At 52.0% G+C, this 25373-nt stretch overlaps 1 protein-coding gene across 12 annotated transcripts in view; it reads left to right on the top strand.

The window, feature by feature from the left end:
* The window catches only part of SMARCA4 (SWI/SNF related, matrix associated, actin dependent regulator of chromatin, subfamily a, member 4), an 89266-nt gene extending 70377 nt beyond the window's left edge, over positions 1–18889 (top strand). For 8 of the 12 annotated variants that reach the window (XM_064570916.1, XM_045862992.3, XM_045862991.3 and 5 more), the window contains 6 exons: positions 102–355; positions 15108–15216; positions 15680–15781; positions 16704–16836; positions 16975–17117; positions 18391–18889. In XM_064570916.1, the coding sequence (XP_064426986.1) occupies positions 102–355; positions 15108–15216; positions 15680–15781; positions 16704–16836; positions 16975–17117; positions 18391–18423 (774 nt within the window). In that variant the 3' untranslated portion in view covers positions 18424–18889. Of the gene's footprint in view, positions 1–92; positions 356–4118; positions 4635–15107; positions 15217–15679; positions 15782–16703; positions 16837–16974; positions 17118–18390 lie in introns of those variants that run through there. The other 4 variants (XM_045862994.3, XM_045862987.3, XM_064570925.1 and 1 more) reach the window with 3 other exon arrangements.
* Positions 18890–25373: the final 6484 nt, after the last annotated feature.

The raw sequence follows: 25373 nt of genomic DNA, 5'->3' as shown, positions 1-25373 counted from the left end.
CCAGCGTGTCCCGCCCTGCCGGGGCCTGCGGGTTTGCGCCGCGGCCTTTGCTTGTCCACCTCGGTGCTGGCTGTCCTATTTTACCACTATTGACCCTGAAGGCCATCGAGGAGGGCACGCTGGAGGAGATCGAAGAGGAGGTCCGGCAGAAGAAATCATCTCGGAAGCGCAAGCGGGACAGCGATGCCGGCTCCTCCACCCCGACCACTAGCACCCGCAGCCGTGACAAGGACGACGAGAGCAAGAAGCAGAAGAAGCGCGGGCGGCCACCCGCCGAGAAGCTCTCCCCAAACCCTCCCAACCTCACCAAGAAGATGAAGAAGATCGTGGACGCTGTGATCAAGTATAAGGACAGGTAAGCCAAGGAGCGCAGCAGGTGGGCGTTGGGGGTCCTCGGAGGTGCCTTGTCTGGCCCTCCGGTCACTGCACACACATTGCTGGCCTGTCTTTGTCTCGGTACGCCTGCTCTCGTGGAACTTACGTTCTGCAAGAGGCAAGCACTCTGTCAACTGTGATGAGAGAGGGAAGAGAAAATGTCGTGGGGAGGTGGAGACGGGGCTGTTTTCAGGGATGGTGACGTTCGAGGGGGAGCCCTGAGTAATGGAGGTCTGGGACCAAGTGCTCCAGCAGAGGCAGGAGCCGGGGGAGAGGTGATGGGTGGGGGGAGGGAGAGGGAGGGACCAGTGCGGTGATGGGCGCCGATCGCATGGCCGGTAGACTGTAGGGAGAGGGCCCGTGTGGCTGGAGCTGAGACAAAGCAGCTTTCCTTCTCTAGACTTTCTACCCTCTCCCCACACTTGGATGACGTGCCAGCCCAATTCCCACCATGGGCCATCACGGGTGGGCTGCTTGTTGCGAAGACTGACCAGGCTCCGCTCCAGGATTTGGGGTCCCTGCCCTCCCAGACACACAAAATAGGAGACTGCAGCAGATCTGTTTGTGGATCACAAGTACCATTTAAATAAGAAAATAACGGTTCTGCCAGGCCCTCCCCGGGAGCATGTGCACGGTGGGCCAGCTGGGGCATGAGGCCTGCACTTTGCTCAGGGCTCGGCTCGTACTGCTCCCCCAGCATCTCAGTCCACTTTCTGGTACATACTGGCCAGTACTAGCTTGATTTTATAGTAACATGTGGCAGTCATTAAGCAAAGTAAGGGTAAATTGTAATCTGTAGGAGGGAAAAGTGTCGAGGTGTAAGCCTCAGTGCATCATTTGAAGAGACTCTTAGCAAGTGTGAAATTCTGGGGACTAGTGATGATTGTAGTACCAAAATAAAAGTTATAAATTGTCCTTAAAAAAAGAATCTTTTATTATTAGAAGAGAAACAAATGACTGAGAAAGGCTTATTTCAGCTCAACCACCCACCCTAAAAATGTGGCATCTGTATTGGAGAAGAAAATACCGAACTGATAGGCAGACTTCATCTTTGAGGCAAATTCCACAAAGAAAAAAGTGGAAGAGTCACAATTATTTGAAATATGGAATGTGCAAAAACCCAATGCAAACGATAGATCCCAGTGTTTTCTTCCCAATTATCTTTTTGCGAGGGAGTCTTAAAATTATCAAAATGAAGAAGACCCTTGAAGATTAGGGGGCAAGGATGGACTTTTTCAAAAGTCATGCTGATCTTTTGGATATCCAAAGCGAGTGAACCTTGACCTTACCCCACACCTTACACATGTGTTAAATTGAAATGGAGACATAAATGTGAAAGGTAAAACAAAGTTCTAGAAGAAGGCATCGATGAAAATCTTCATGGCCTTGATGTGTGCGGAGACTTCCTGAACAGGACACAAGCACCTAAAATTAAGAACATCTTTTCGGGCGCCTGGGTGGCTCAGTTGGTTAAGCGACTGCCTTCAGCTCAGGTCATGATCCTGGAGTCCCGGGATCGAGTCCCACATCGGGCTCCCTGCTCAGCGGGGGGTCTGCTTCTCCCTCTGACCCTCTTCCCTCTCTTGCTATCTGTCTCTAATTCTCTATCAAATAAATAAATAAAATAAAATCTTTAAAAAAATAAAAAGAACATCTTTTCATCCAAGGACACCCTCATGAAGCCCCTGAATACTTGCACCGAATGAAATTTTAAAATGGGCAAAAGTCATGAACAGACATCTCCTGGAAAGAGATATCCCAGTGACCAATTGGCATGTGAAAAGGTGCTCGGGATCATTGGCATCGATGCCGTAATATCAAGGTAACTAACGCACAATAAAACCAGAGATGCCTCCATACACCCACCAGAATGGCTCAGATTCCTTTAAGTGTTGGCAAGGACACAGAGTAGTTGGACTTCACATACTGCTTATGGGAGCAGACCGCTCTTTGGCACTAAACCTTCTGACCCAGAAACTCCAATCCTGGTTCCAGAGATTGCTGAATGCCTGTGTCCACCAAAAGACAGGTACAAGCACTTGCAGAGCAGCCTTGATTGTAACTGCCCCAAATGAAACAGCCCGGCGTCCATCCGTAGGAAACCGTACCAGTGGTGGCCTAATCCAGGAGCAGAGTTCTAACCACCACCAGCACAGACATTCCGCCACTCCCTGGGAGAATCTTACAGTCATTTTGTTGAGTGAAAGACGCCAGACGCTAGCAAGTACCTACTGGATGCTTCCAGTTATAGGAAGTTGAAAAGCGGATCCATGGTGATGGGTGTGGAACAGTGGTTACCTCAAGAAGTGAAAATGTTCGGGGGCGCCTGGGTGCCTCCGTCGGTTAAGTGTCTGCCTTTTTTTTTTTTTTTAAAGATTTTATTTATTTATTTATTTGACAGAATAGCGAGAGCGGGAACACAAGCAGGGGGAGTGGGAGAGGGAGAAGCAGGCTTCCTGCCGAGCAGGGAGCCCGATGTGGGACTCGATCCCAGGACCCCAGGATCATGACCTGAGCCGAAGGCAGACGCTTAACGACTGAGCCACCCAGGCGCCCTAAGCGTCTGCCTTTAATTCAGGTCATGATCTCAGGGTCCCGGGATCCAGCTCCATGTCGGGCTCCCTGCTTGGCGGGGAGTCTGCTTCTGCCTCTCCCTCTGCTCCTCCTCCTGCTCCTGCTCTCTCTCTTTTTCAAATAAATAAAATTTAAAAAGACATGAAAATGTTTATCGGGATAAACATTTGATATGCATGCTTTCCTGTATTATGATACACCTCGGTTTTAAAAAAGACAAACAAGATGCTTGTAAACAGCATCCTAAACTTGTTGATAAGGCCTTGGATATTTTCGACCTTAAAAAAAAAAGGGTGTCCATTTTTTTAAGTCATCTTGTGACTTACTGCAAAAGCCCCCTGAGCATCAGCCTTAGCCATGTATCACATGAGACAAGTGGAACTGACTCCCCCAGCTGCTGCAAACAATGTTCTTCCAGCACGTGCAAGATGGGGTGAGAAGTCAGGCCTGAAACTAAAACTGGCTCTTAGGGCTCCGTGACCCCTTGTGGAGACTGTTCGCCTGCAAGAGGCTGAGATCCAGTTTGGTGCAAGCCCCAGCTCTGGAGTCACAGAACTGCACTCCGAGCTGGAGTGAGACCCGAGTGGCAGGACACCTCAGTGGAGGGTTTGATGTATGGTTAACATTTAACCCTGCATCCTCCTGGAATGGGTGGCATCACAGGACTGGGAGTTCTCCGTTACAGTGGAAAGAAACATAGAGAAGTTACAAGTGGATCTTGTATATGTGCTCATTAAAGGAAGCCTCCCACATGCTGACATTGAGAAACGCTTGGTTTGCGATTGGAGCGGGTCCATCCCCTTGCTGCTTTGCTGGTGGTCCCATAGGAAAAGATCAAGCAGGGAACACAGAGACTCGGGAAAATAATCCTGTTTTCCTGCTTGAAAAGTTACCTCATAGCAAATACTTTCAAAGATGACCTTTGGGTAAAAGGCTGGCGTATTTAATGGATTTTTTTGACATTCCTTAACATCCTAAATATGAAACCACAGGGAAAATAACAGTGTGGTTCACCCTGTTGTGAGATTGGATGAGAAGTGAGACCACCCTCACTCTTGACACCAACTGCAGAGTTCAGGGGTCCCAGACCATGCTCAGGCTTGCTAATTATTTTGAAGGACTCTCTGGACTCTCTGAAAGCTGCTCAACTCAGTTATGATTTGTTACAGTGCAAGGACCAAGATTGGCATCAGGGCAGCGTCCTGGAGAGTTGTGTGTGTGGAGCTTCCAGCCGCCCTCTCCCCAGGGAGTCGCTGACAGCGCTCACTTCCCTGGCAGCATCAGGAGACGACTCACAGCACTGCCAACCAAGGAAGCCTCGATGTCTAGAGTTTTTATTGGAACTTGTTCTCGGAGACACGACTAACCACCCACGTGGCTGGCCTCAGTCTCTAGCTCCTCTGTGGGTTGAGCTGATGCCACATGACCCATCACCCCTGCCTTAAGTCACAGTCTTAGACTCTCTGGGCCAAAGGCCCCCAGGTAAACAAAGGCAGCCCACAAGGCAGGACATTTCAGGGGCTGAGAGATCCCATCCTAGGAGCCCAGCATAAAGGCCAGACCTCTCTTTGGACCAGGTTAAATTCTCACGGCACACCCATCAGGCACCTGGAAGGTTCTGAGGGACCAGACACCATGCCACACCAAAGTGGAATAAATTTGGAAGTAGCCTATCACACACTTTGTCTCAGACTTCCTATATAGCTCATTTCCGGAAGAGAAAATCTATATTTAAAAAGAAAAAAAAATTTTTTTTTTCTTTCCAGAACATTTTAATTAGCTAAATTCTGTACTTGAGTTTAAACATGGAGCCTGAGGAGAGAACAAATTGTTACAGCGTGGTGTCTCCTGGACGCCAGTAAATGGTTACAGGACATTGTCAGCATTTGGATTCGATATTCCTGAGTCTGCCTTGCTGAGCGAGAGGGCCGGGTGCTGCTGATTCCACTCCAGTGCCCATGGGAGCCGGGGTTGCGTCTTCCCCGCAGTGATTCGAGAGGAGTGCTTCTGCTGTGTCTCCGCTGCTTTGTGTGAGCGGGGCCACCCTTCTGTTGGTGGGCATCGCTCCAGATGTTGCTTTTGATTACATATTTCAAGATCTCCCCTGGTTGTATTTCAATACCAGTGCAACCACATTTGATAATTGTCTTTGTACTTACATCCTTGTCCATGTAGAGGTAATGTCCTGATCTAGAAGTGTTTGCTCCCTTCACACCTGTTCAGGTTCAGGACTGCCATGCCCCTCCCTCCCAAGGCCCCCATGTCCAGTGTGGCCTGAAGAGGTGTGCCACATAAGCAGGGCCCCGTCGGGAGAAGAGGAAGAAAGGAGTGTCATGGGAAAAGGGGACAGCATATGCAGAGGCCCTGAGGCCAAGGGGAGGGGCATCCTGTGTTCAGAGGAAGCCAGCTAAGGCAAGGGGCTGTACTGGGCTGAGTGCGCATGCAGGACCTCACAGGGCTCCTTCTCCTTGGTGCTTGGAAATCTCAAACTGCATCGAGGAATCCTATGGTTAACAGCCAGAATGAGAACCGGAATTAAGAAAGTAAGTTGGAAGGTCGGGATTTTCGCTTTAAAATCTAAACATGGAAGTAAGTTAGGCACAGGTTCCCGGTCAGGTTGGGACCTTGTCATAGGGTGATGTGTCCTGTCAGCTGGCGTCTTCATCCCGTAATCCTTCAGATAGGTAGCCAAGGCACTGTCTGCAGATGCTAGTCTGTGGGTGTGTGCTCTGGAGCGCATACCTCGGTGCCTTGGGGGCGGTTTTAGAGAACTGGGTCTGCTGGGAGGAGCCATTTCAGCAGGGAGGCTCCAGAGAAGCCTCTGTAGCACCTGTGCTCCCCGCTATAGGGCAGAATCACGGCTGCTGTGAAGAGCACGTGCTGGGCAGGGGAGGGTCAGCGCCAGGTTTCCTGAAGTCCATCATACTGACGTGACAGAAGGGAACACTTGTTCTCAGGAGATCCTCACAAGTTACTCTCGATGGCTTAGAAAGGTGGTCGATGTGTTCAGGCTGCCAAGGCTAAGCTTCCCATGGCTGAGCCCCACTGAGCAGACCCTCTGGGTCCCCTTCCCCCTTCCCCCTGCCAGGAGGCAGCCACTTGAAAAGGACTGGACAGCTTGAGGGTCACAGAGATCTGGGTTCAACATCCATCTCCCTGCCTCAGTTTCCAGGTCCTCAGCATAGAAGTGGAATCCCCCAAATTGGATTGCAGAGACCCCAAATGTGAGATATCGTGGGCCAGGCATGCTGCCTAGAGACCAGCCCTGAATCCATTGTGGATGATGCAAGGCCCTTGCCCTGTCTGTGGTGGCAGCTTCGGCCTCGGCCTGGCAGCCACTGCCTAAAACCTATTACCGCTTTCCCTTTGCCCTTGCAGGAGCCCTGCACTTCCCTGTTCAGAATCAAAGAGCAGATGGCTCTTGGGAGTTGAAAGCTTTGTACACTGATTTGCAAGAAAAACAGGCAATGTAGCAAGCCCCAGGGGAGGTTGTCTGGCTGAAGTGTTCCCCAGGAAAGGTAACTGCAGGTGCCTCCAATCCCCTCAGGATAGTCCCCTTTAGGGGAAAGAGTTAGAGGGTGGGCAGGCCTGGGAGCCGTTTCATGAGGGGGCAGAGAGGCCTCAGGGTTCTCCAGCCTCGGCCTTTGAATGCCATACAGCCCTTCATCTGGAGCCCAAGCTCAGACTGGGTACGCTGCAGGAGGAGAAGCTAGCTCTCTGCCTGTGGGTCCAGCTCTGGGGTCAGCACTTTCTGCTTGGCACCCAGCCCGGAGCCTGTCTTGAGAAACGCTCAGGTGAGATGTCTTGAGAAAAGCGCTAATCCCTATCATCAAGGCCCAGGCCAGCCTGCGTGTGTAGGTACAGACTGGGCTGAGGGCCCAGTGGCCCTTGTTGAATCGTGCTGAGGTTCTGAGGCTGCCATGGAATTTGCTGGATGAAGTTGCACCTGCCCTCTTTGCCACCCTGCCAGTTCCGGCCCCAGGCTTCACTCCCTGCTGGTGGTTGGTCATCACAGTAGAAGAAAACAGGGCAGCAATCTTAGAACGGCTTAAAACTAGAGTTACATAGAAGTTCAAAACAGGACGGGTACAGACACTGGACCCCAGAAATAAGTAGTTTTGGGTGAACAAGTCACACCCTCTGCCTCCCACAGAGTCCCGTGTGAGATCCTTCTAAAGTGCTCGTGCATTCCAGCAAGTGTGTGTGCCTTCTGTACTCAGGGAAAACAATAAAGAAATGGTCATGAAAATAGAGGATAACAAGTAAGACAGAAAGTATAAAAGGAAAATTCAAAATCACTGGAAAAGGGAAAAAAAAAAGATGAGTAAAAAGGTCTAAGGTCAAGTAAACGAGAAATCACGAAAGAATAGGTAGATTTTATTTATTTACCTGAGAGAGAGAATGAGAGAGAGAGCATGAGGGGAGGAGGGTCAGAGGGAGAAGCAGACTCCCCGCCGAGCAGGGATCCAGATGTGGGACTCGATCCCGGGACTCCAGGATCATGACCTGAGCCGAAGGCAGTCGCTTAACCAACTGAGCCACCCAGGCACCCAAGAATAGGTAGATTTTAAAATAAAGCTAAAAGACAGCTAGCTAAAAGAATTGAAAGGTTAAGGTTCTAAGGTGAAACTAATTAAAGACGTAAGTTAACCAAGCTTAGAAGTTAGGAGGGAAGGAAGAGTGGGTATGAGGGTCTCAGGAAGGTGTGGAGGTGGGTCTGTCAGTTCCAGATGGACCAGAGGACCCTCAGCACCCTGGGTTCCAGCGTGGGCATCCAGAGGTCTCTTCCATTTCAGAAGGGGCTTTGTGGCTTCCGCTGCTGTAGACCTGCTCAGCACTCTAGGGGCTCCCGGGAGTACCAGCGGGCTGCGAATCCTGACTCATTCCAGCCAGGAAGCACGCTTCTCAAGGCCCGGGTCACCCAGCCCTGCAGAAGGTGGCCTCAGGCCCCCCTACACTTGCATGACCAGCTCCACGCGCCTCTGGCCGCAGCTCCCAGGGGAGCTGGGCTGGCTTTGCCTCTCGTTTTCACCCTCTCTCTCGTGCTGAGAAATGTTCTTTGCATGCCACGAACAGGTCCTGGCCTTCCTGCTCTTTGTCCTCATCACCCACAGCTGATGTCTCCTGAGCTCCGGCCGCTGCAGAGCGTGGTGCAAGGCCGGCGCTTGTGACACTCAGGGTCTGCTCAGGGAAGCCGCAGAGTGGGTGACTGCAGCTAGGAGCCTGCCTGGATTATGATCCAGCTGCTGCTTTCTGTGTAATCCTGGGTCATGCATCTTTTTTCAAAGCTCAGGGTCTCGCCTCCAAAATGAAATGTCAAATCCAAGTGCTTCCCCCACTCGGCTTACTTGTTTCTTTACTTTTTTTTTTTTTTTAATTAACATATAGTGTACCATTAGTTTCAAAGGTAGAGTTCAGTTATCCCAAAGGCAAGGGAAACAAAAGCAAAAATGAACTATTGGGACTCCATCAAGATAAAAAGCTTTTTTTTTTTTTTTTTAAGATTTTATTTATTTATTCATGAGAGACAGAGAGAGAGAGGCAGAGGGAGAAGCAGGCTCCCAAGGAGCAGGGAGCCCGATGCGGGACTCGATCCCAGGACCCTGCCTGGGATCATGACCTGAGCCGAAGGCAGACGCTTAACCATCTGAGCCACCCAGGCGCCCAGATAAAAAGCTTTTGCACAGAATCAGGGTTTCTTTATAATGACGTTTGGATCGAAGTGTTAAAACTGTATTAAGAAACACATTCCCCCGCCCCCCCCCCCAAGATGTGTCCTTGCCTCATTTGAAACTTCGATCTCATTAGACACTTAACCAGCATCATGACCTGCAGCCAGTCTTGGCCTTGGCACACACACCCTGAAATAAAGCTTCCTCACACCTCTCTACTGGGAGAGTGCTGAGAGCACAAGGCCAGCAACCTACAGACCATTATTCTCAGCAGGCTCACTGGTGAACGTCCTTTCCTTTCCCTTGTGCAGGAGTCAGAATTGTTTCTGTACCACAAAGCCGTAAGTCCAGCTGAGATTGCCCTTTCGGCAGGTGCAGGCTCTTCATAAAGAATTTGTAACTAAGTGGATCAGATTTCTCACATATCTAATGCTCAAGTTATCCTTGATTTTGTAACACATCAAAAAATTGAACCTAGAAAGTAATTGTATACTAATGAAGTAAATGAATAGGTTTTGTTATTTCACTTCGAAGTTTTGTTTATGGAAAATCTCCTGAGATTCTGTTTCAGACAGTCTTAAGCTAAATCAGTTTTGAAACTGCTGAGCTATTCATATCCAGGACCTTGCAGGTTCAGTTTGCTGATCAAGGGTCAAAAGAGAACATGGGGGCGCCTGGATGACTCAGTCGGTTAAGCGGCTGCCTTCGGCTCAGGAAGCCCCGCATCGGGCTCCCTGGCTCAGCGGAGAGCCTGCTTCTCCCTCTCCCTCTGCCTACCTCTCTGCCTACTTGTGCTTTCTCTCTCTCTGTCAAATAAATGGATAAAATCTTTAAAAAAAAAAAAAAGTTTGCAATTAAAAAAGAGCGAGAACATGGTCCCAGGGCTCGAAGATGTCATTGAGTGATGTCATGGGAAGATGGACTGAACTGGACTCTAGGAAGGAGAGCAGGGATGAGGGACAGAGAAGGAGTCCTTCCTGGCAGTTTGGGACCACCTCCATACTTGACTAGCAGGGTCTGTCTTGGGCACCATCTTCACTTGATTGCTTATGCCTGCCTGAGGGCAAAGGGATAGTGCTCTGATCTGCTTGCAATGTCTGCACTGGTCAGAGGATAAGAAGGTGAGGACACCAGGCAGTATGTTGCCATCCCTGATATGGACAGACCTATTTCTCTGTTGTTTTTAAGATTCACACCAGTGGTCAACAAACCCGCAAAAAAATAAATCTGGCCCACCATCTGTGTATGTATCACCTGTGAATTAAGAATGGTTTTTTTTAGAGGATTTTAGAAAAATCAAAATAATAATAATATTCCATGACATGAAATTATAGAAAATTCACATTTCATTGTTCATAGAATAAGTTTTATGGGAACACAGCCAAAGCTCATTTTTCTGCATCTTGTCTATGGCCACTTGAGTGCAAGAATGGCAGAGTTGAATAGTCGTGACAGAGATGAGATGGCCCACAAAGCCTGAAAGATTTACACTGGTGGTTTACAGAAAAAGTTTGCTGACCCTTGATTTAGAGCAGCATATGGGAATGAGTGGGAGAGATCCCTGACTTAGTCATGGGGGGTGACGTGTGCACAAGCCCTGCCTGCCACCAGCTCTCATTGCCTCTCTGGTTTCTCCATCTGTTGGAAAGGGATATGGATGGATGACCTCTTCGATGCAGAGAGTTCGTGGTTCTGTCCCATTCAGGGGCCTCTTGGTCTATTCTGATTCTCTTTGTTCTTTCTCCGCATGTTGTAATTTTATTTTAAGGACACAGTGAAGGGACATTTGGACTTTTAGGCTCTGTGTGTCAGGAAGCTAGTTCTGAGACCTTCATGTCTAGGGATTCCTTTGGCTGGAAGACCATAGAGGAGTTAGCAAAGACTAGCTTTCGGGACCCAGAGCTGTCCACCACCTCTCCCCTTACCCCGTACAGTGACCTGTGGCTGCCACAGCTCTGGGCTTCCATCCTGAGGGCTTCAGACCCCAAGAGGAAAGCAACCTCTGCTTCCTCAACTCCTGATGGAAAGTCACAGGGAGGGCTCTGACTGGCTAGCTTGTGTCCCAGGGCTTTGCCTTGACCCATCACCAAGACCAGATGGGTGAGGTACAGCACTTGATCCCGTCCAAGCCTTGGGGGAGAGGTTGGGACTCAGTGTTGGGCAGCGCCACCAGAACCCTGAGTTGGTGTAGGGGAGGGCCCACTGCCATAGGGAGGCAGAGGCCATCTGGGCGGGTCGAATAATAAAGATCCTTATCAGGGCTCTTCAGGATCCTAGAAGGGCGTGTAAAACTAGACCAGGCCCTGTCCCAGCAGAGTTAAGAGAGTTAGACTTGTTGCCAAGCCTCATTCAGTGAGAAGCACCCACTAGCCTAGACTTGGGAGGAACTGGGGGCTTTGGGCAAGGGGCCCCGATCATGTCTCGTGTCCTGCAGTAATGGGGGCGGGGCAGTGAACGAGGTAGAAGGAAATCCCTGCCCTGGGAGCTGGTGTCTGGAGGCACGAGAATAGCATCCTCGTCGCGTCCTCCTCCTTGCAACACACATCGGTGGCAGAGGCTGCTGTCGCTCTTACTGCCAAACCAGGTGGGAGCCCAGGCTTATGTCTGAAGGGAGGTCTGGTCCTCACAGCCTCGGGGTTTTCCCAAGCTCCTTCACTCCCAGATCGTTCTGCCTGCAGAAGCTTCTTCAGGGCAAGTCTCGTAAGACAGGAGGTTGACAGGGGCACACAGCAGTGCCTTCTCAGGGCGGCGGGAGGGTGGGGGGGTTTCCTGGTAGTTGCTGCCAATCCTTTCTGGAACGGGGTGGTATATAAATGACCGTATGGCATGGGGTCGGGGCAGTGAGGCACCCTTGTTCAGAGATGACCTTTGTGACACCCAAGTTTGAACCCTGCTCCATGACCCTGAGACCCTGAGCTGTTTGTTCTTCATTCAGAAAATGTTTATTGAGCACCTGCTCTGTACCAGGCTTTGTTCCGGTGCCAGAGATAGAGCGGGAAATAACACAGGCTAGGCCTCTACCCTCATGGCTTGCGTTCTGGTCTAGCGAGGACTCAGACACATGGGATTTGGTTGGGAGAAGTGACACTGATCCGGGTAACTGGCTTCATAGCTAATAACATAAAGAGGTTGAATTGTCAACATTTCTAGAACAAAATGCAGTACCTCTGTGACAGGACAGGAGAAACACCAAGTAGAAAAGGAAGTATTGATAAATTGGAATTTGATTAAAACTAAGATCTGTTCATCAAAAGACACCATCAAAAGAGTAAGAAGACATGACGTAGACTGGAAAAGGGGTTTGCAGAAAGGGCTCTCTGGAGGATAAAGACGTGAACAGGTGCTGCCGGAAAGAGGTCGTCGGGGGACTATTCCACCTATGAAACGGTGCCTGGTTTCGCTGCTCACCAAGGAATCGTGAGTTAAAAGCGCACGGAGGCAGCAGTTCGCAGCCAGCATGTAGAATAGCCACAGCGCCCAGGAATGCCACCGTGGGCGCAGTGAGTGGGGGCTCGGTGTCCACTGACGCTGAGCGCCCCTGCCCTGCTCTCCAGCTCTCCACCTACCGGTGTGTGCCCAGAAGACATGCAAGCTGGGCGCTTGGACGTGAGTGTCTGCAGCCACGTGCTTCCGGATACCCAGCCCAGGTGCCAGTCCAAGCAGGTGGGCGAGCAGACTGTGTGGCAGGTGCCCACCACGGGGCATGAGGCGGCTCCTGAGATGCCCGAGACAGATCTCACAGCGATGAGGGAGGCGGCCAGACCTGGGAGCTGACTGCGTGGGACCCCATAACATCAAATTCAAGAAGAGGCCGAGCCCACCCAGGTCCCAGAGGTCAGGTGGGCTCTCAGGAGCCCGGCGCACCTCGGGGAGCTGAGCCCTAAGGATCTTATATCTCAGTCATTCTTTTTTGTTACCATCTGTAAGGGGGGGTGGGGGGGCCACAGAACCTTGGGGGGAATGGACATTTGCTCTGAGGTGACGTGAGGGCTGCAGTTAGGCTTCCTGGGGAGCGGTGGCTTTGATGATTCTGAGGAGGTGGGAGAGAGGGATGCTGAGGTCAGAGGCCTGGAGGGCCAGGCTGCCACTGCCGGGACTTTGGGTTTCATTCCCAGTGAGGTAGACAGCTGTGACTTGTCCACCTCTAACACAGAGGGGAGGAGGGCTGGAAGGTTCTTGGCCCCGAGCCCGCCACAGCGCTGCCTGGTGGTGGCGGGGGGGGTCTCCAGAGGACTTCTAAGGATTAAAAATGACATCTCCACACTTTGGCAACTAAAATGTTATGACAGTGGATTTGCTCTCTGAGAGAGGAAGCCTTTAAGAGTCCCCCATCGTCCTGGGGCCCTGTCCGTACATCATACGCACCCAGTTCCAGGCCATCTGCACTCCCGAGCTCATTGCACCAGAGAAACGTCACACACAGGGTGGTCAAGCAGGCCTTTATTCCTCAGTGACACCCTCATTCCGAAGGTTTGTAAGAGGCTCCCCGTTGCTCCCCGTTCTTTCCTGTCTCCACCAATTTCGTTGCCCGATGGAAGTGAGAGGGTTTTACTACAAAGCTTTCCACTGTATTCCAGCACTAGAGTTCTACTTCGTGAGCTCCCTCGAAGGCCATGCACATCCCAAGGCCCAGCCACCTTCACAGATGCCACAGATGAGCACGGGGGGGCGTGTGGCCTAGAGAGCCCAGCCTTAGCACCATGCACGGCACACTCTCCACACCCATCAGTGAGCAGCAAAATGAATGTAGTGGGTCAACTGGCATTTCTGGAAAGTGAAATAGTGGAGAAAACAGAGTTCATCTCACTGAACAAGGGAGACCCTGTGCGGGGAAACCTCTGCTACTTTACGGCTGCGGGTGTGTGTCCTCTATCAGAGTGGAAGCTGTGGCTGCCGCTGTGCGTCATGGTCAAGAGTATAAGGATAGTGCTGTCGGGGTGAGAAAGGGGAGCTCTGAGAAGGTTAGGGGGACAGCACGATGCGTGAAGGTGGGTGAGTGGTGGGTTGAGGCTCAGGTCTGCCTCTCCCGGGTCGAGCGTCCGCTGCCTTCGGATACCGGTTCTTGTTTTCAGAGTTACGTAAACAAGCTCTGGGTGTCTGTGGCCAAGCCACGCACCAGCCTGTTCCCAGAGAGAAGGGAAGCCTGCTACTCCAGGGAGGGCACGTCAGGGTTTACTGCCGGATGCTCCCAACATCACGACTGCATTAAGGAGCAGCTTTGCCAGGACTGCCTCCCCGAGGCTTCTCCTGGCCGGGATCCCAGAAACTTTGCTCATTCAGGGTTTCTGTGCATCACAGGGCAGCTGGGGTCGTCTGAGCTACAGGCCGTACAGATAGGAGCTGGAATCTGGTCTCTGCACCTTGCTGGCTTTAGACAGCCATCACCATTCAGTCCTCGCTCTGGGCTGGACACTTAACACCCAAGTTCCCAGCAAGTCCTGCCCACACACAGACTGCCTTGGGCCCCTGCCTTCCAATCTTTCATCCCAGTGCCAAGTGGGGGTGCCCGCGCTCAGGGAGTGCCAGCCTCCCCCTTCCTTCCAGGTTGCATTTTCAGCCACATCCTGCCCTGTATTGGGTCCAGCTGGTCACAGATAAGGGAGGGCAGGCCACCCGTAGGCAAGCCTCGGAGCAGGGCCTCGACCAGCTCACCGGCTCCCCGGATCCCCCAGGGCAGGGTCCGTGTCTCCAGGCTGACAGACCAGAAAGGGAGACTGAGCTCATAAGAGTTCGTCTTCTCCCGTCTGCCAGTCCTTGAAGCATGTGCGCCCTCCCTCCTCAGGCAGGCCCAGGAGTGATGTTCCCTCTGAGCTCCTGTTCCCAGACAGAGCCAGGCCTGGGTGTGGCACAGCCTGGTGGCCAAGTGCACGGCTCCTCTCATAGTGAGGCCCAGGAGACAGCACCTGGGACCCCGCCACGTCTCAGGGCTGCTCCCAGTGCGTCTTTCCTCTGCTTCCTTGTGGAAAACCAGTGCTTTCCCAATGGCAAGGACTAGAAAACCACTCAGGTCTTCCATTAGGGTCTTTCCAGGGTGCATCTCTCCTCCACCGGTCTTTGCCAAATTCTCTGAAGTTCACGGCTCCTAAGTGCTGCCTGTGAGAGACATGCTTGCAAAACTTGCAAAAAGTGGTCTCTCTCTGAGAACCGGCACTTACTGCTCCCGACATAAGCCAACTGATTTTTGCGTCGTACATAACTATAATCGTGATTCTGCCTCCTTCAAGTTCTGAGGCTCTGGCTGCACAGCCTCTGGTGATGTTCCCTCCAAGAGCCGGGGGTGATTGGGGGAGGGCAGAGTCTGGATTCAAATGCATCCCTGGCCCCTCTCAAGAATGTTCTAGAACTCACAAGACAGTACACGTATGGGAGACAGTACATGTGTGAGCGCTTCGAATTTCTCATTCCTCAAACAATGGCTGGCGGCCAAGCGGGGGTCCCCCAGCAGGTGGGGCCTGGGAGTGACGCCCACTGTGTCCCGCCTTGCAGTAGTAGTGGACGTCAGCTCAGCGAGGTGTTCATCCAGCTGCCCTCCCGCAAGGAGCTGCCCGAGTATTACGAGCTCATCCGCAAGCCTGTGGACTTCAAGAAGATAAAGGTAAGCCTGGCATAGGGTGTGGGAAGTGGGGGTTCTCCGCAGAAGTGTGCCCACATCAGTGTTTGGGGAATCTGACCCAGTACCTTCCGCATCTGGGCGCTACTGGGGTGTATGGGACAGATGACCACGGTGCAGACCGGGCAGAGCCTGGGCTTTCTGACCATGGGCCCAGTCACAGACTTGTGGGATTCCTCGTGGCCTCAAGAGCCCCAGCAGCCCAGTTGGTGGGAGAGGGTCCTAAGGGTGTGTTGGTGGGCAGTGTGTTCGGGGCTCCTTCAAGGTTACCCATGACCTAGGCTTCAGAAGTACAGCTCTGTGTTCAGTGGGCCTGGGCTTCCGAGTCTGTATAGAGGTGCCCAGAAGACAGGGCCATGCCCTTGTTAGGCGGAGGGCCTCCCGACCCCAGGGTCCCTGGGCACAAGGCAGATTGCCAAGGTAAGGCTGCTTTTCCCACCGCCCACAGGAGCGCATCCGCAACCACAAGTACCGCAGCCTCAATGACCTGGAGAAGGACGTCATGCTGCTGTGCCAGAACGCTCAGACCTTCAACCTGGAGGGCTCCCTGGTGAGGAGGCCCCCGGGGTGGAGGGCACGCACTCCTAGCTTTGGCCACCTTCACAGCACGCCCCTTGCTCTGTTTTAAATTGACTGATTAAGGGGCACCTGAGTGGCTCAATTGGTTGAGTGTCCAACTCTTGATCTCAGCTCAGGTCTTTTTTTTTTAGATTTTATTTATTCATTTGAGAGAGCACAAGCAGGGGGAGAAGGAGAAGCAGACTCCCCACTGAGCAGGGAGCCCAACGTGGGGCTCGATCTCAGGGTCATGAGTTCAAGCCCTGCATTGGGCTTCACGCCGGCGTGGATGCTACAACAGATTGATAAAAAAGAATTCCCAACCACTTAGAATATTTTGTCAACTATAAAGGCAATGTATTCCTTACTAAAAGAGGCAGAAAAAAAAAGATTAGAGGAAATAAACTCAGTCTGATCCATCCAGGATGACTCAGTGAGCAATCCAGTATATATGTTGGAGTTTTACTTTGAATTCACTAGGGACTTCTCGAAAGGAATCGTGTGGATGTGTCCTTTCCTGCAGTGAAATTAACACACACATACACAACGTCAACTTAGCGAACTTTTCCTAAGTGTACTTAGGATTGATTCTCGTGGAAAAGAGATGTTACAGTCCTAAATTTGGGGGAAATGCTGCCTTAAACAAGGGACATGCATTTCCAGCAATACTGCAGACCTTCTCAGAGCCCTTAAAAGCCTGTGCTCACTGGGATTCTTTAGAGGAAGGGAGGAACTTGTAGTCGTTCCTAAACTAACACATCCACACTTTTCTCCGGGTCTCATGTTCTCTCAGGCCCTGATTGGGAAAGGGTTACTGAGGGCCCTCTGCCCTGCACAGGCTGTCCTGCCAGAGGGCCCGGCCAATGGCCCTCATCAGGCCCCAGCCCACTCAAACCCCACGTGTCTCCTTCCAGATCTATGAAGACTCCATCGTCCTGCAGTCAGTTTTCACCAGCGTGCGGCAGAAAATAGAGAAAGAAGATGACAGTGAGGGCGAGGAGAGCGAGGAAGAAGAGGAGGGCGAGGAGGAAGGCTCTGAGTCTGAGTGTGAGTCCCAACGGTGGGTGGTTGGGCAGACCAACATCACAGCCAGGCAGCTCCCAGCCTCCCCTGACTCGGCTTGCCATGCTCTCCCAAGCTCACGTCTTTCTTCCTTTTTCCCCCACTTTCTGGTCCCTACCCCAGCCCGCTCAGTCAAAGTGAAGATCAAGCTGGGCCGGAAGGAGAAGGCACAGGATAGGCTGAAGGGGGGCCGGCGGCGGCCGAGCCGCGGTTCGCGGGCCAAGCCGGTGGTCAGCGATGATGATAGTGAAGAGGAGCAGGAGGAGGTGAGCCCCCAGGGCCCCGGCATGGGCAGGAGCAGGTGGCCGGTGGCACTTGGGTCTTTGGAGCTCTGTCCCCATGCCAGGTCTTGGACCCTTCTGTCATGGCGTGGGGAGGGTCGGTGCTCTTAACGCCCCACTCCACAGATAGGGAAACTCAGGCTCAGGGTTGTACACGGCATAACTCCAGACCAGGTCTGTGTGGCCCTAGTGGAACCAGTGCCCTGAGACCAGTGCCGAGAGTGGGGTCAGGAGGCAGCGGGATGGAAGATGCCACCAGACAGTCCCCCATCTGTCACCCCTGAGCAGACACAGCCCCCTCTAGGAGGATTTCCAAACAATGGTGGTGGATAAACACAAAACCCAAAATCCCGTGACCTGAAATTAGCGAAACGGTGCAGAACAGATCCCGTGAATGGTGCCGTGAGTGGTGTCTGGATGTCGCCTGTCCCCCGGAGCAGGCTGCCATCCTGGTGCACGGGGAGGAACTGCAGGAGCATCAGGCCCACGGTGGGCATCGGGGGCGGTAGCAGACCCGCTTGCCGCATTTAAAGAAGCTTTGCCCTCTGGCTGGGGCCTGCGTGCCCGGCCCTTCCCTGCTGCGGGAGCTGGGCAGTTGACTTAACCTCTGAGCCTCAGTTTCCACTTCCAGAAAACAGGGAGGCCCAGTGGATTTCCTGGGGCCTGGCTCCTGGCAGAACCCGTTGAGTGCCGTCTCAGGGTTGCTGTTTTTCTCATGCAGCCAGTTGCAGTAATAGCAAAATCTGGCGCTTCGGAACAAACCTGACCGTACACATGATAACCTGATGAGGACATTAATGATGTCCTGGCCAACGGAGGGGTGGCCTGTGTTACAGAGAGGAGCGTCCAGGCTGTAAAGCTCCCCATCTGCCCAGTCCGGATGCAGCAGAGCGTTTTGTGGCCCTGGCCAAGCTGTCTAAAACGTTTGTGCGGAAGAGCAAACATCCTCCATAGTCCGGAATAGCCATGGTGGTGGTGAAGCCGCAGGTCGGGGGCACAGGGCCAGGCACGCCGCGGTGGGAGGACGCAGGGAGGGCCCAGTGAGTCTCCCAGGTCCAAGGAAGAGTCTGTGTGGGCGCAGGGGCCAGGCCCTGGGAGGAGAACGGCATTGGGGCTTGGCTCACGGCGCCCCCCTGCTGCCCGCTCACCGCCAGTGAGGGCAGTTCAGCCGGCCAACATGCTCAGCGCCTCGGTAGGCCCCAGTGGGGGGCCCTCGACGGTGGGGCTGACCATGCTCTCTCCTCCTGTCCCCCTCCAGGACCGCTCAGGAAGTGGCAGCGAGGAAGACTGAGTCCCAACATTCCAGAGTCTCGACCCCGGGCCCCTGGTTCCAGAGCCGAGGCGGCGTAGCCCTTAGCAGTAACGGGTAGCAGCAGATGTAGTTTCAGCCTGGGGGTAAAAACTGTATAAACGAAAAGCTTCCATATTTATACAGCAGAGAAGATGTAGGACTGTTTGTGTCTGGCCCTGTCCTGCCGTCAGTAGCGTTTGTAACAGCATTAACTGTTGAAAACAAGAATTAGGACTCGGGGAACACGCGACACCCGGTCGTCTCCTTTCCCGGCAGTACCGTCGCGGCCGCAGTTGGGAGTCACTGTAGTTTCAGCCGTGGGTGCACGCGTGTAGCCGTCCACCCCTCGTACTGTATTCTGCGGGACAGGTCAGACCCGCTGGGGCCGGGGGCCACAGGCCCGGCGGGGGTATGTCAGTGTCACTGGATGTCAAACAGTAATAAATTAAACAGACCACAAAGCTCACGGCCTTGCCTTCTGGTGGACTCATTCCAGGCTCCCTGCGGGGTCGCTGATGCCTTAGGGGCCCCGTCCTCCTCCCGTCCCCACATCCCATAGGGTCCATTTCACAGGGGAGGACACTGAGGCCCAGGCAGAGGAAAATTCGGACCTGCCCAGTCGCCACACCCTCTGATCTCCAGATCAGGCTCTTGGCCCTGCTGGGTGCCCTTGCCATGCAGGGAGCAAGCAGCTCGCTCCCTTCCCTGCCTACAGCCGAGGCGGGGTCGGGGAGACAGTCACAGAACCAGGCTCGTGCCACACAGAGATCTGTGTTGTGGCCTGGGAACCCCGGGGCACTGTGGGAGCCCACGGGACCAAAGAGAGCTTCCAAGTCCAGAATGTACGTTGAGTTCTATAATTCGTGTCTCTTCAATAAGATCTTCTTTTCATGACTTGCCTTTGATTCTCTAAACGCTGTTTTCTGTAGTTCTAACATATTAATAACAGCTGCTTTGAAGTCCAACATCTGGACCCTCTCAGAGAAAGGGTCTATTGACTACTTTTTCCCTCTGTGTCAGTCACGCTGGTTTCTTGGTGTGCCTTGCATTTTTTTTTTTTCCGTTTAAAATGGACATTTTAGGGGTGCCTGGGTGGCTCAGTCTGTTAAGCGTCTGTCTTCGGCTCAGGTCATGATCCTGGAGTCCTGGGATCGAGTCCCGCATCGGGCTCCCCCTGCTCGACGGGGAGTCTGCTTCTCCCTCTGACCCTCCTCCCTCTCATGCTCTCTGTCTCTCATTCTCTCTCTCTCACAAATAAATAAATAAAATCTTAAAAAAAAAAAAAAAAGAATTGCTGCTCTACAGAAATGGAGAAGGAAAAAAACCCAAGAGCTAATTTTCTGGAAGGACAAAATGCAAAACCAACTTTGATTAAACAGAGGATATATAAAAGGCAAGTTAAAAACCTGTGTACAGGGAAACAACAACACACACATTCAGCAACTTGTATAGTTTTCATTATCGTACTTCGTACAACTGTAACAAAGAATGAGCCAGCTCTGTGTACTGATACGAAAGTCTCCAAGGTATGTGTATTTCTCAAATATATATCATTTAAGATGTATAAAGATGTGTCGATACACATAAAAAAAAGAAAAAGAATTACTGATCTAACTCTGTAGGGTCTGCCTCCCCCACAGCAAGTAGCTGCTGATGTCTCTGCTCAGGTTTGGGGTTTTGTTTTCAGGCTGCCTTCCTCTAGGTATCACCCCTGGGTCGGCCTAGCTTGTGACGGCCAGCGACGGCCCGGGCTTTCTGCTCAGACACCTGACTTGCTGAGGGTCCGCACCAGTGGCCCTGTGCTTAGACAGCTTGCAAGTTGGCCCTGCCTCAGCTTCCTACCCCCCCCCCTTTTTTTTTAAGATTTTATTTATCTGACAGACACCGCGAGAGAGGGAACACAAGCAGGGGGAGTGGCAGAGGGAGAAGCAGGCTTCCAGCTGAGCAGGGAGCCTGACGTGGGGCTCGATCCCAGGACCCTGGGATCATGACCTGAGCCGAAGGCAGATGCTTAACGACTGAGCCACCCAGGCGCCCCCTACCCCTCTCTTACGTTTCCTCAGCGCGCGTGCATGGCCTTCCTTTGGGCAGGTTGCATGGAACTGTGGGTGGACAGGCCTCTCTCCACCTCTCCCAAGCATGTGCACAGCCTTGCGCATGCACCCAGCTATCTGGTCCCTTGCTGATGCGTGGGGTCAGCTGTGGCTGTGTTCTCTGGGCCTTTCGACTGCTGATTAGTTCACCAGTCTGTTGCAACCAGGATCCCAATCTCAGGCTAGTTAGGAGACCTTGACCTTCCCCGTTCATTCCACCCTGAGAATCCCTCCCCTTCCCAGTATGTTGCTATTCAGTTCCAAAGAAAGTACACCCGGTCAGGCAGTGACTTTGAGGTCCTGGCCTGGCTAGAGCAGCTTTAGGCAAAAGGCACCACCATCTCTCACCACTCCTACCTGCCATCCTGATTTTCCTCAATAAACACTTTTTAATTTGTTGAATGCCTTTGATCAATCTCAAGGATCCTGAAATGGTTGTTTTTGAGAACTCTGTCTAGTTTTATTTTTGCTTTTAGGGGGTGCATTTGCCAAGATCCTCACTCCCATCAGTTTGGAAGTCCACATGTTTTAGTGGCTTTGACTTTATTTTAATAGATTCGAATTTGTTTCAATGTTTGCAGCAAATCAGCTCACTGAACCCTTGATTTCAGGATATACAGGATGAGGCCAGTTTAAAAATGAGCCCCTTGAGGGGAAAAAAAGTACCACTGGAATTTTGGTATGACAAGATATCATACGATATATGTATTTGTATGATCTAGTTCATTGGCGAATGGCAGCAAAATACAACATAATATTGAGTTACTGGACACGAGTTAATATATTTCATGCAGAATCTAGAGTTGGTGCCTCACAGTGTTGGAAAACAGGTCCTTCTGGGTTGTTGCTTTAGTATGTGCCATCCCTATATCCAAGGTCATCTCATGGCCCAAGATGGCTGCTGGTACTCCGTCTATCCATTCCACCTTTCAGCCAGCAACAAGGAGGCGAGGGGGAAGAGAGGGGCCCACGCCACCCCTTAGAGACCCAATATGGAAACTGATCCATCCCTCCCTTGTGCCCCTTGGTCACAACAGTCACGTGGCTGCACGTGGCTGCCCTGGAAGCCCAGACATGCAGCCTAGCTGCCAGTGCCTGTGTGCCCAGCTGACGTTCTGGACCTGTGACTTGCCCACTGCCTGCTTGGTGGTGGTTATCCCCAGTTCGCAGGTGAGAAAACCGGCACAGAGAAGGCAAGTAATTTGCCCTGAGGCTGCCCTGCCAGTCCTGGAGCCAATATCTATGAAGCATTGCTCACCTTCCTCCCAGGTCGGGTGGTTGTGGGTTCCAATTGTGACCCACCGCTTCTGGGCTCTGTGACCTTGGGCAGCATTCTGCACCTCTCTGAGCCCACTGGGGGATGGGACAGCAAGAGGTACTAGGGAAGGTTGTACTTTCTTCAGGCATTTCTGTATTCTCTATGGTAACAATGAAAAGGAAGATAATTTGGGTGACACCTAGGTGGCTCAGTCGGTTGAGTGGCCGACTCTCGATTTCAGCTCAGGTCATGATCCTCGGGGTCATGAGTTCGAGCTCTGCGTCAGGTTCCGCACTGAGCGTGGAGTCTGCTTGAGATTCTTTCTCTCGCTCTTCCTCTGCCCCTCCCCGCACTTGTTCTCTCCCTTTCTCTCTCAAATAAATAAAATCTTAAAAAAAAAAAAGGAAGATAATTTTTAAGCAAAAAAAAAAGAAACGAAGGTAATCAATAGGAGCTGGTGTTTGGCAGGACATCCACATATGGTAACCCAGGGACACATGGACCGTGATGAGGGTGAGAGGTCAGGGCTGCAGGCCCCCTGGCCTGGCTCCCACATTGACCTTGGCCTAAGGTCATAGAACCAGCTTGGTTCTTGTGTGGACACTGGCCCCGAACCAGGCACCTCCACCAGCCTGAACTGCTGCTCCCGGTTGCAGATCCTGTGCTCCCTTCCCACCCCCAGCTGGCCTTTGCTTTCACCACCCATCTATCTGGACAGCCCTTTCCCCTCCAACTCTGCCCTCTGGTCAGTGCCTTCCTCCCCCATTTCTCCCCACATCCCTAACAGGTGGAGGACTTCATTCTTCATTCCCATTTCACAGATGACACAGGTGGGGCTCAGAGAGGTGAGGCACTTGCTCAAGGCCACAGAGATCTGAGCCCAGGTTTGGGAAAGATAAGAGTCTTCAAGGGCCAGGATGGGCCCTGGGTCTAGAGGAAAGTCCTCGGCTCTAGAAGGTGAAATGGCCCCATGGAGAAGGTGGGGTGTTGAGCAATGGGGGGGGGGACAGACCTCTGTGTCCCCAGGGAAGCACAAAAGGCCTCAGCAAGGCATGGTTGAGGATGTGCACGGAATGGCTCAAGGCTGGAATGTCATATGGTCAGTGTGTGATGGGAAGCCATGAAATGCCCTGACACAGCTGGGACTGGGAGGGGGGTAGTCGCGACAAGTGTAGACCCAGGGCACCTGGCTGGCTTAGGCGGTGGCCCATGTGGCTCTTGATCTTAGGGTCGTGAGTTCAAGCCCCACGTCAGGCATAGAGTTTACTTTTAAAAACAAATAGGGATGCCTGGGTGGCTCAGTTGGTTAAGCATCTGCCTTTGGCTCAGGTCATGATCCCAGGATCCTGGGATCGAGTCCCACATCGGGCTCCCTGCTCAGCGGGGAGCCTGCTTCTCCCTCTGCCTGCCACTCCCCGTGCTTATGCGCACTCTCTCTCTCTCTCTGACAAATAAATAAAATCTTTAAAAAAATAAATAAAAATAAAAACAAATAAAATTTAAAGAATAAAGATGATAGACCCCTCCTATGTGACAGATGGCCACAACAATATCTCCCATCCCAGGTTCACTTCTAGAACCTTGCAACTCCCCCATTAGATTCCACTGGATACGTTGTCTAATACTCCTTCCCTGGCTTGAGACCTGCTGGTAAGTAGAATCCAGTGGAGGTGACACTGTGTGACTGCCGATGGCGGGGGCGGGTCATACAAGGTACCACAGCTCCCACCTTGCTCGCTGGAAGACTCATTCGAAGGCACCAGCTGCCTGGAGGCTGCCATGTTGTGAGGAAGCCAACACAAGCCCATGCTGAGAGACCACCGAGACCACGTGAGCAGAGATAGCTGGCCGGCCAAGCCCCAACTTCTAAGGCTGTAGTCCCTGGCTGGGCGCACATGCCCGGCTGAGCCCTTCCCATATTCCTGGCACATTGAAACCATAAGAGGGAACGAAAATGATTGTGTTTGAAATCACTCAGCTGTGGGGAGACTTCTTATGCACCAACAGTAACTGGAACATCCTAAAACAATGTTTCAAAGGACATGGGTATAATTAACACAGAAAGATCTTTAGAACATTGTTAAAGATAGAAAAGCAAGCTGCACAATGAAGTGTCCAGCGAGGTGCTATTTTGGACACACACGGGATCCTAACCATTGCCTCTGGACATGTCATTGCCACATAAATGTTTAGAGAAAGGTCCCTCAGGATACGCTCTGAACACACTGCATCCCGAACAGCTGTTAGCCTTGGGGGCAGGGGACAAGTGGATGGACCTGGGAGCTTTTCCAAGCCGGTAAGGTCCCAGACACCTCTCCATTTTAACAACTATTTCTTTCTTTCTTTCTTTTTTTTTAAGATTTTTATTTATTTATTTAACAGGGATAGAGAGAGAGCACAAGTAGGCAGAGCGGCAGACAGAGGGAGAAGAAGAAGCAGGCTCTCCGCCAAGCAGGGAACCCGATGCGGGGCTCGATCCCAGGACCCTGGGATCATGACCCGAGCTGAAGGCAGCCGCTTAACCGACTGAGGCACTCAGGCGCCCCAAGAACTATTTCTTAATGCCTCACCAAGGTTTAATTCAACAGAAGGTTTCTAGTTCATGTCATGGTCTCAAAGATTTCTACCGCAATGAGGCCATTCATTTCTTCTGGAGCATTGATATTTTATGAGGTGGCTAAGGCCCAAATCTTCATGTTCCTCCCACACTGGACTGCTCGTATGGCCCCCTTCACAGGTGGTCTCATTGGCCCCCAGCGGTCCAACTCAACTGTCATCACTTTCCCTGAGGCTCTACCATCCAATCTCAGCTCAGCCCATTCTCCTAAGTAACTCTTCAATCCATCCACCTCTCGCTCCGCCTGAGGCCCTCACCTTGGCCAGCCACAGCCATCCCTGGTGTGATCAGCTCCTCCCTGATTCTCCACCTTCCACCCTCATTCCCTGCTAGGCTGTCCTTCCCACAGGCCCAGAGGCATCTAAACTCCCAACTCCTCAATGCACGTGAGGCTCAGATCATCTGAGCCTGGCAACTCTCCAGCCATGATCACTCTAAACCTAAGCCACACTGAAACTTTCCACCACACACTCGCAGACATTTTGCCCATGCGCCTCCCTCCTCCTGTAATGGTTCACCTGGCAAATCTCCTTCCTCTGAGCCTCATCTCAATTGTCGCTTTCCTGCCCCTTCTCGCCTTCATTGACATTCTAGGGGAGGAAGCAGGTAGGCCCTCCTTAAGAGAATCCTAAAAAAGGTTTCTCTCCAAAGCATGTTCCCATGACGCCCATGAAGCCTTGTTGATGAGTGACCAACAGGAGGGGATGTGATAAAGATGAATATGTCAAAACTGAAAAAGAAATGGTAGCTTGTGGGGCGCCTGGCTGGCTTAGTTGGTAGAGCATGCGACTCTCAATCTCAGCGTCATGAGTTCAAGCCCCACGTTGGGCATGGAGCCTACTTAGGAAAAAAGAAAGAAATCCTAACTTGCTGAAAAACACTTTGAGAAACTAACAGAAGTTTTTTGTTTATTATTTATCTTTAGAAGCCTCACAGAGAAACAACAAAGAAATATGAGTTCGTATATGGAAATAAAGGATTT

The sequence above is a fragment of the Mirounga angustirostris genome, unplaced genomic scaffold, assembly GCF_029215605.1.
Source record: "Mirounga angustirostris isolate CCGP_5_RB_7025 unplaced genomic scaffold, mMirAng1.0.hap1 SCAF_1, whole genome shotgun sequence".
NCBI lineage: Eukaryota > Metazoa > Chordata > Mammalia > Carnivora > Phocidae > Mirounga > Mirounga angustirostris.
Note: the sequence above shows the minus strand (reverse complement) of the source record. Positions and strands in the feature narration are given on the sequence as shown.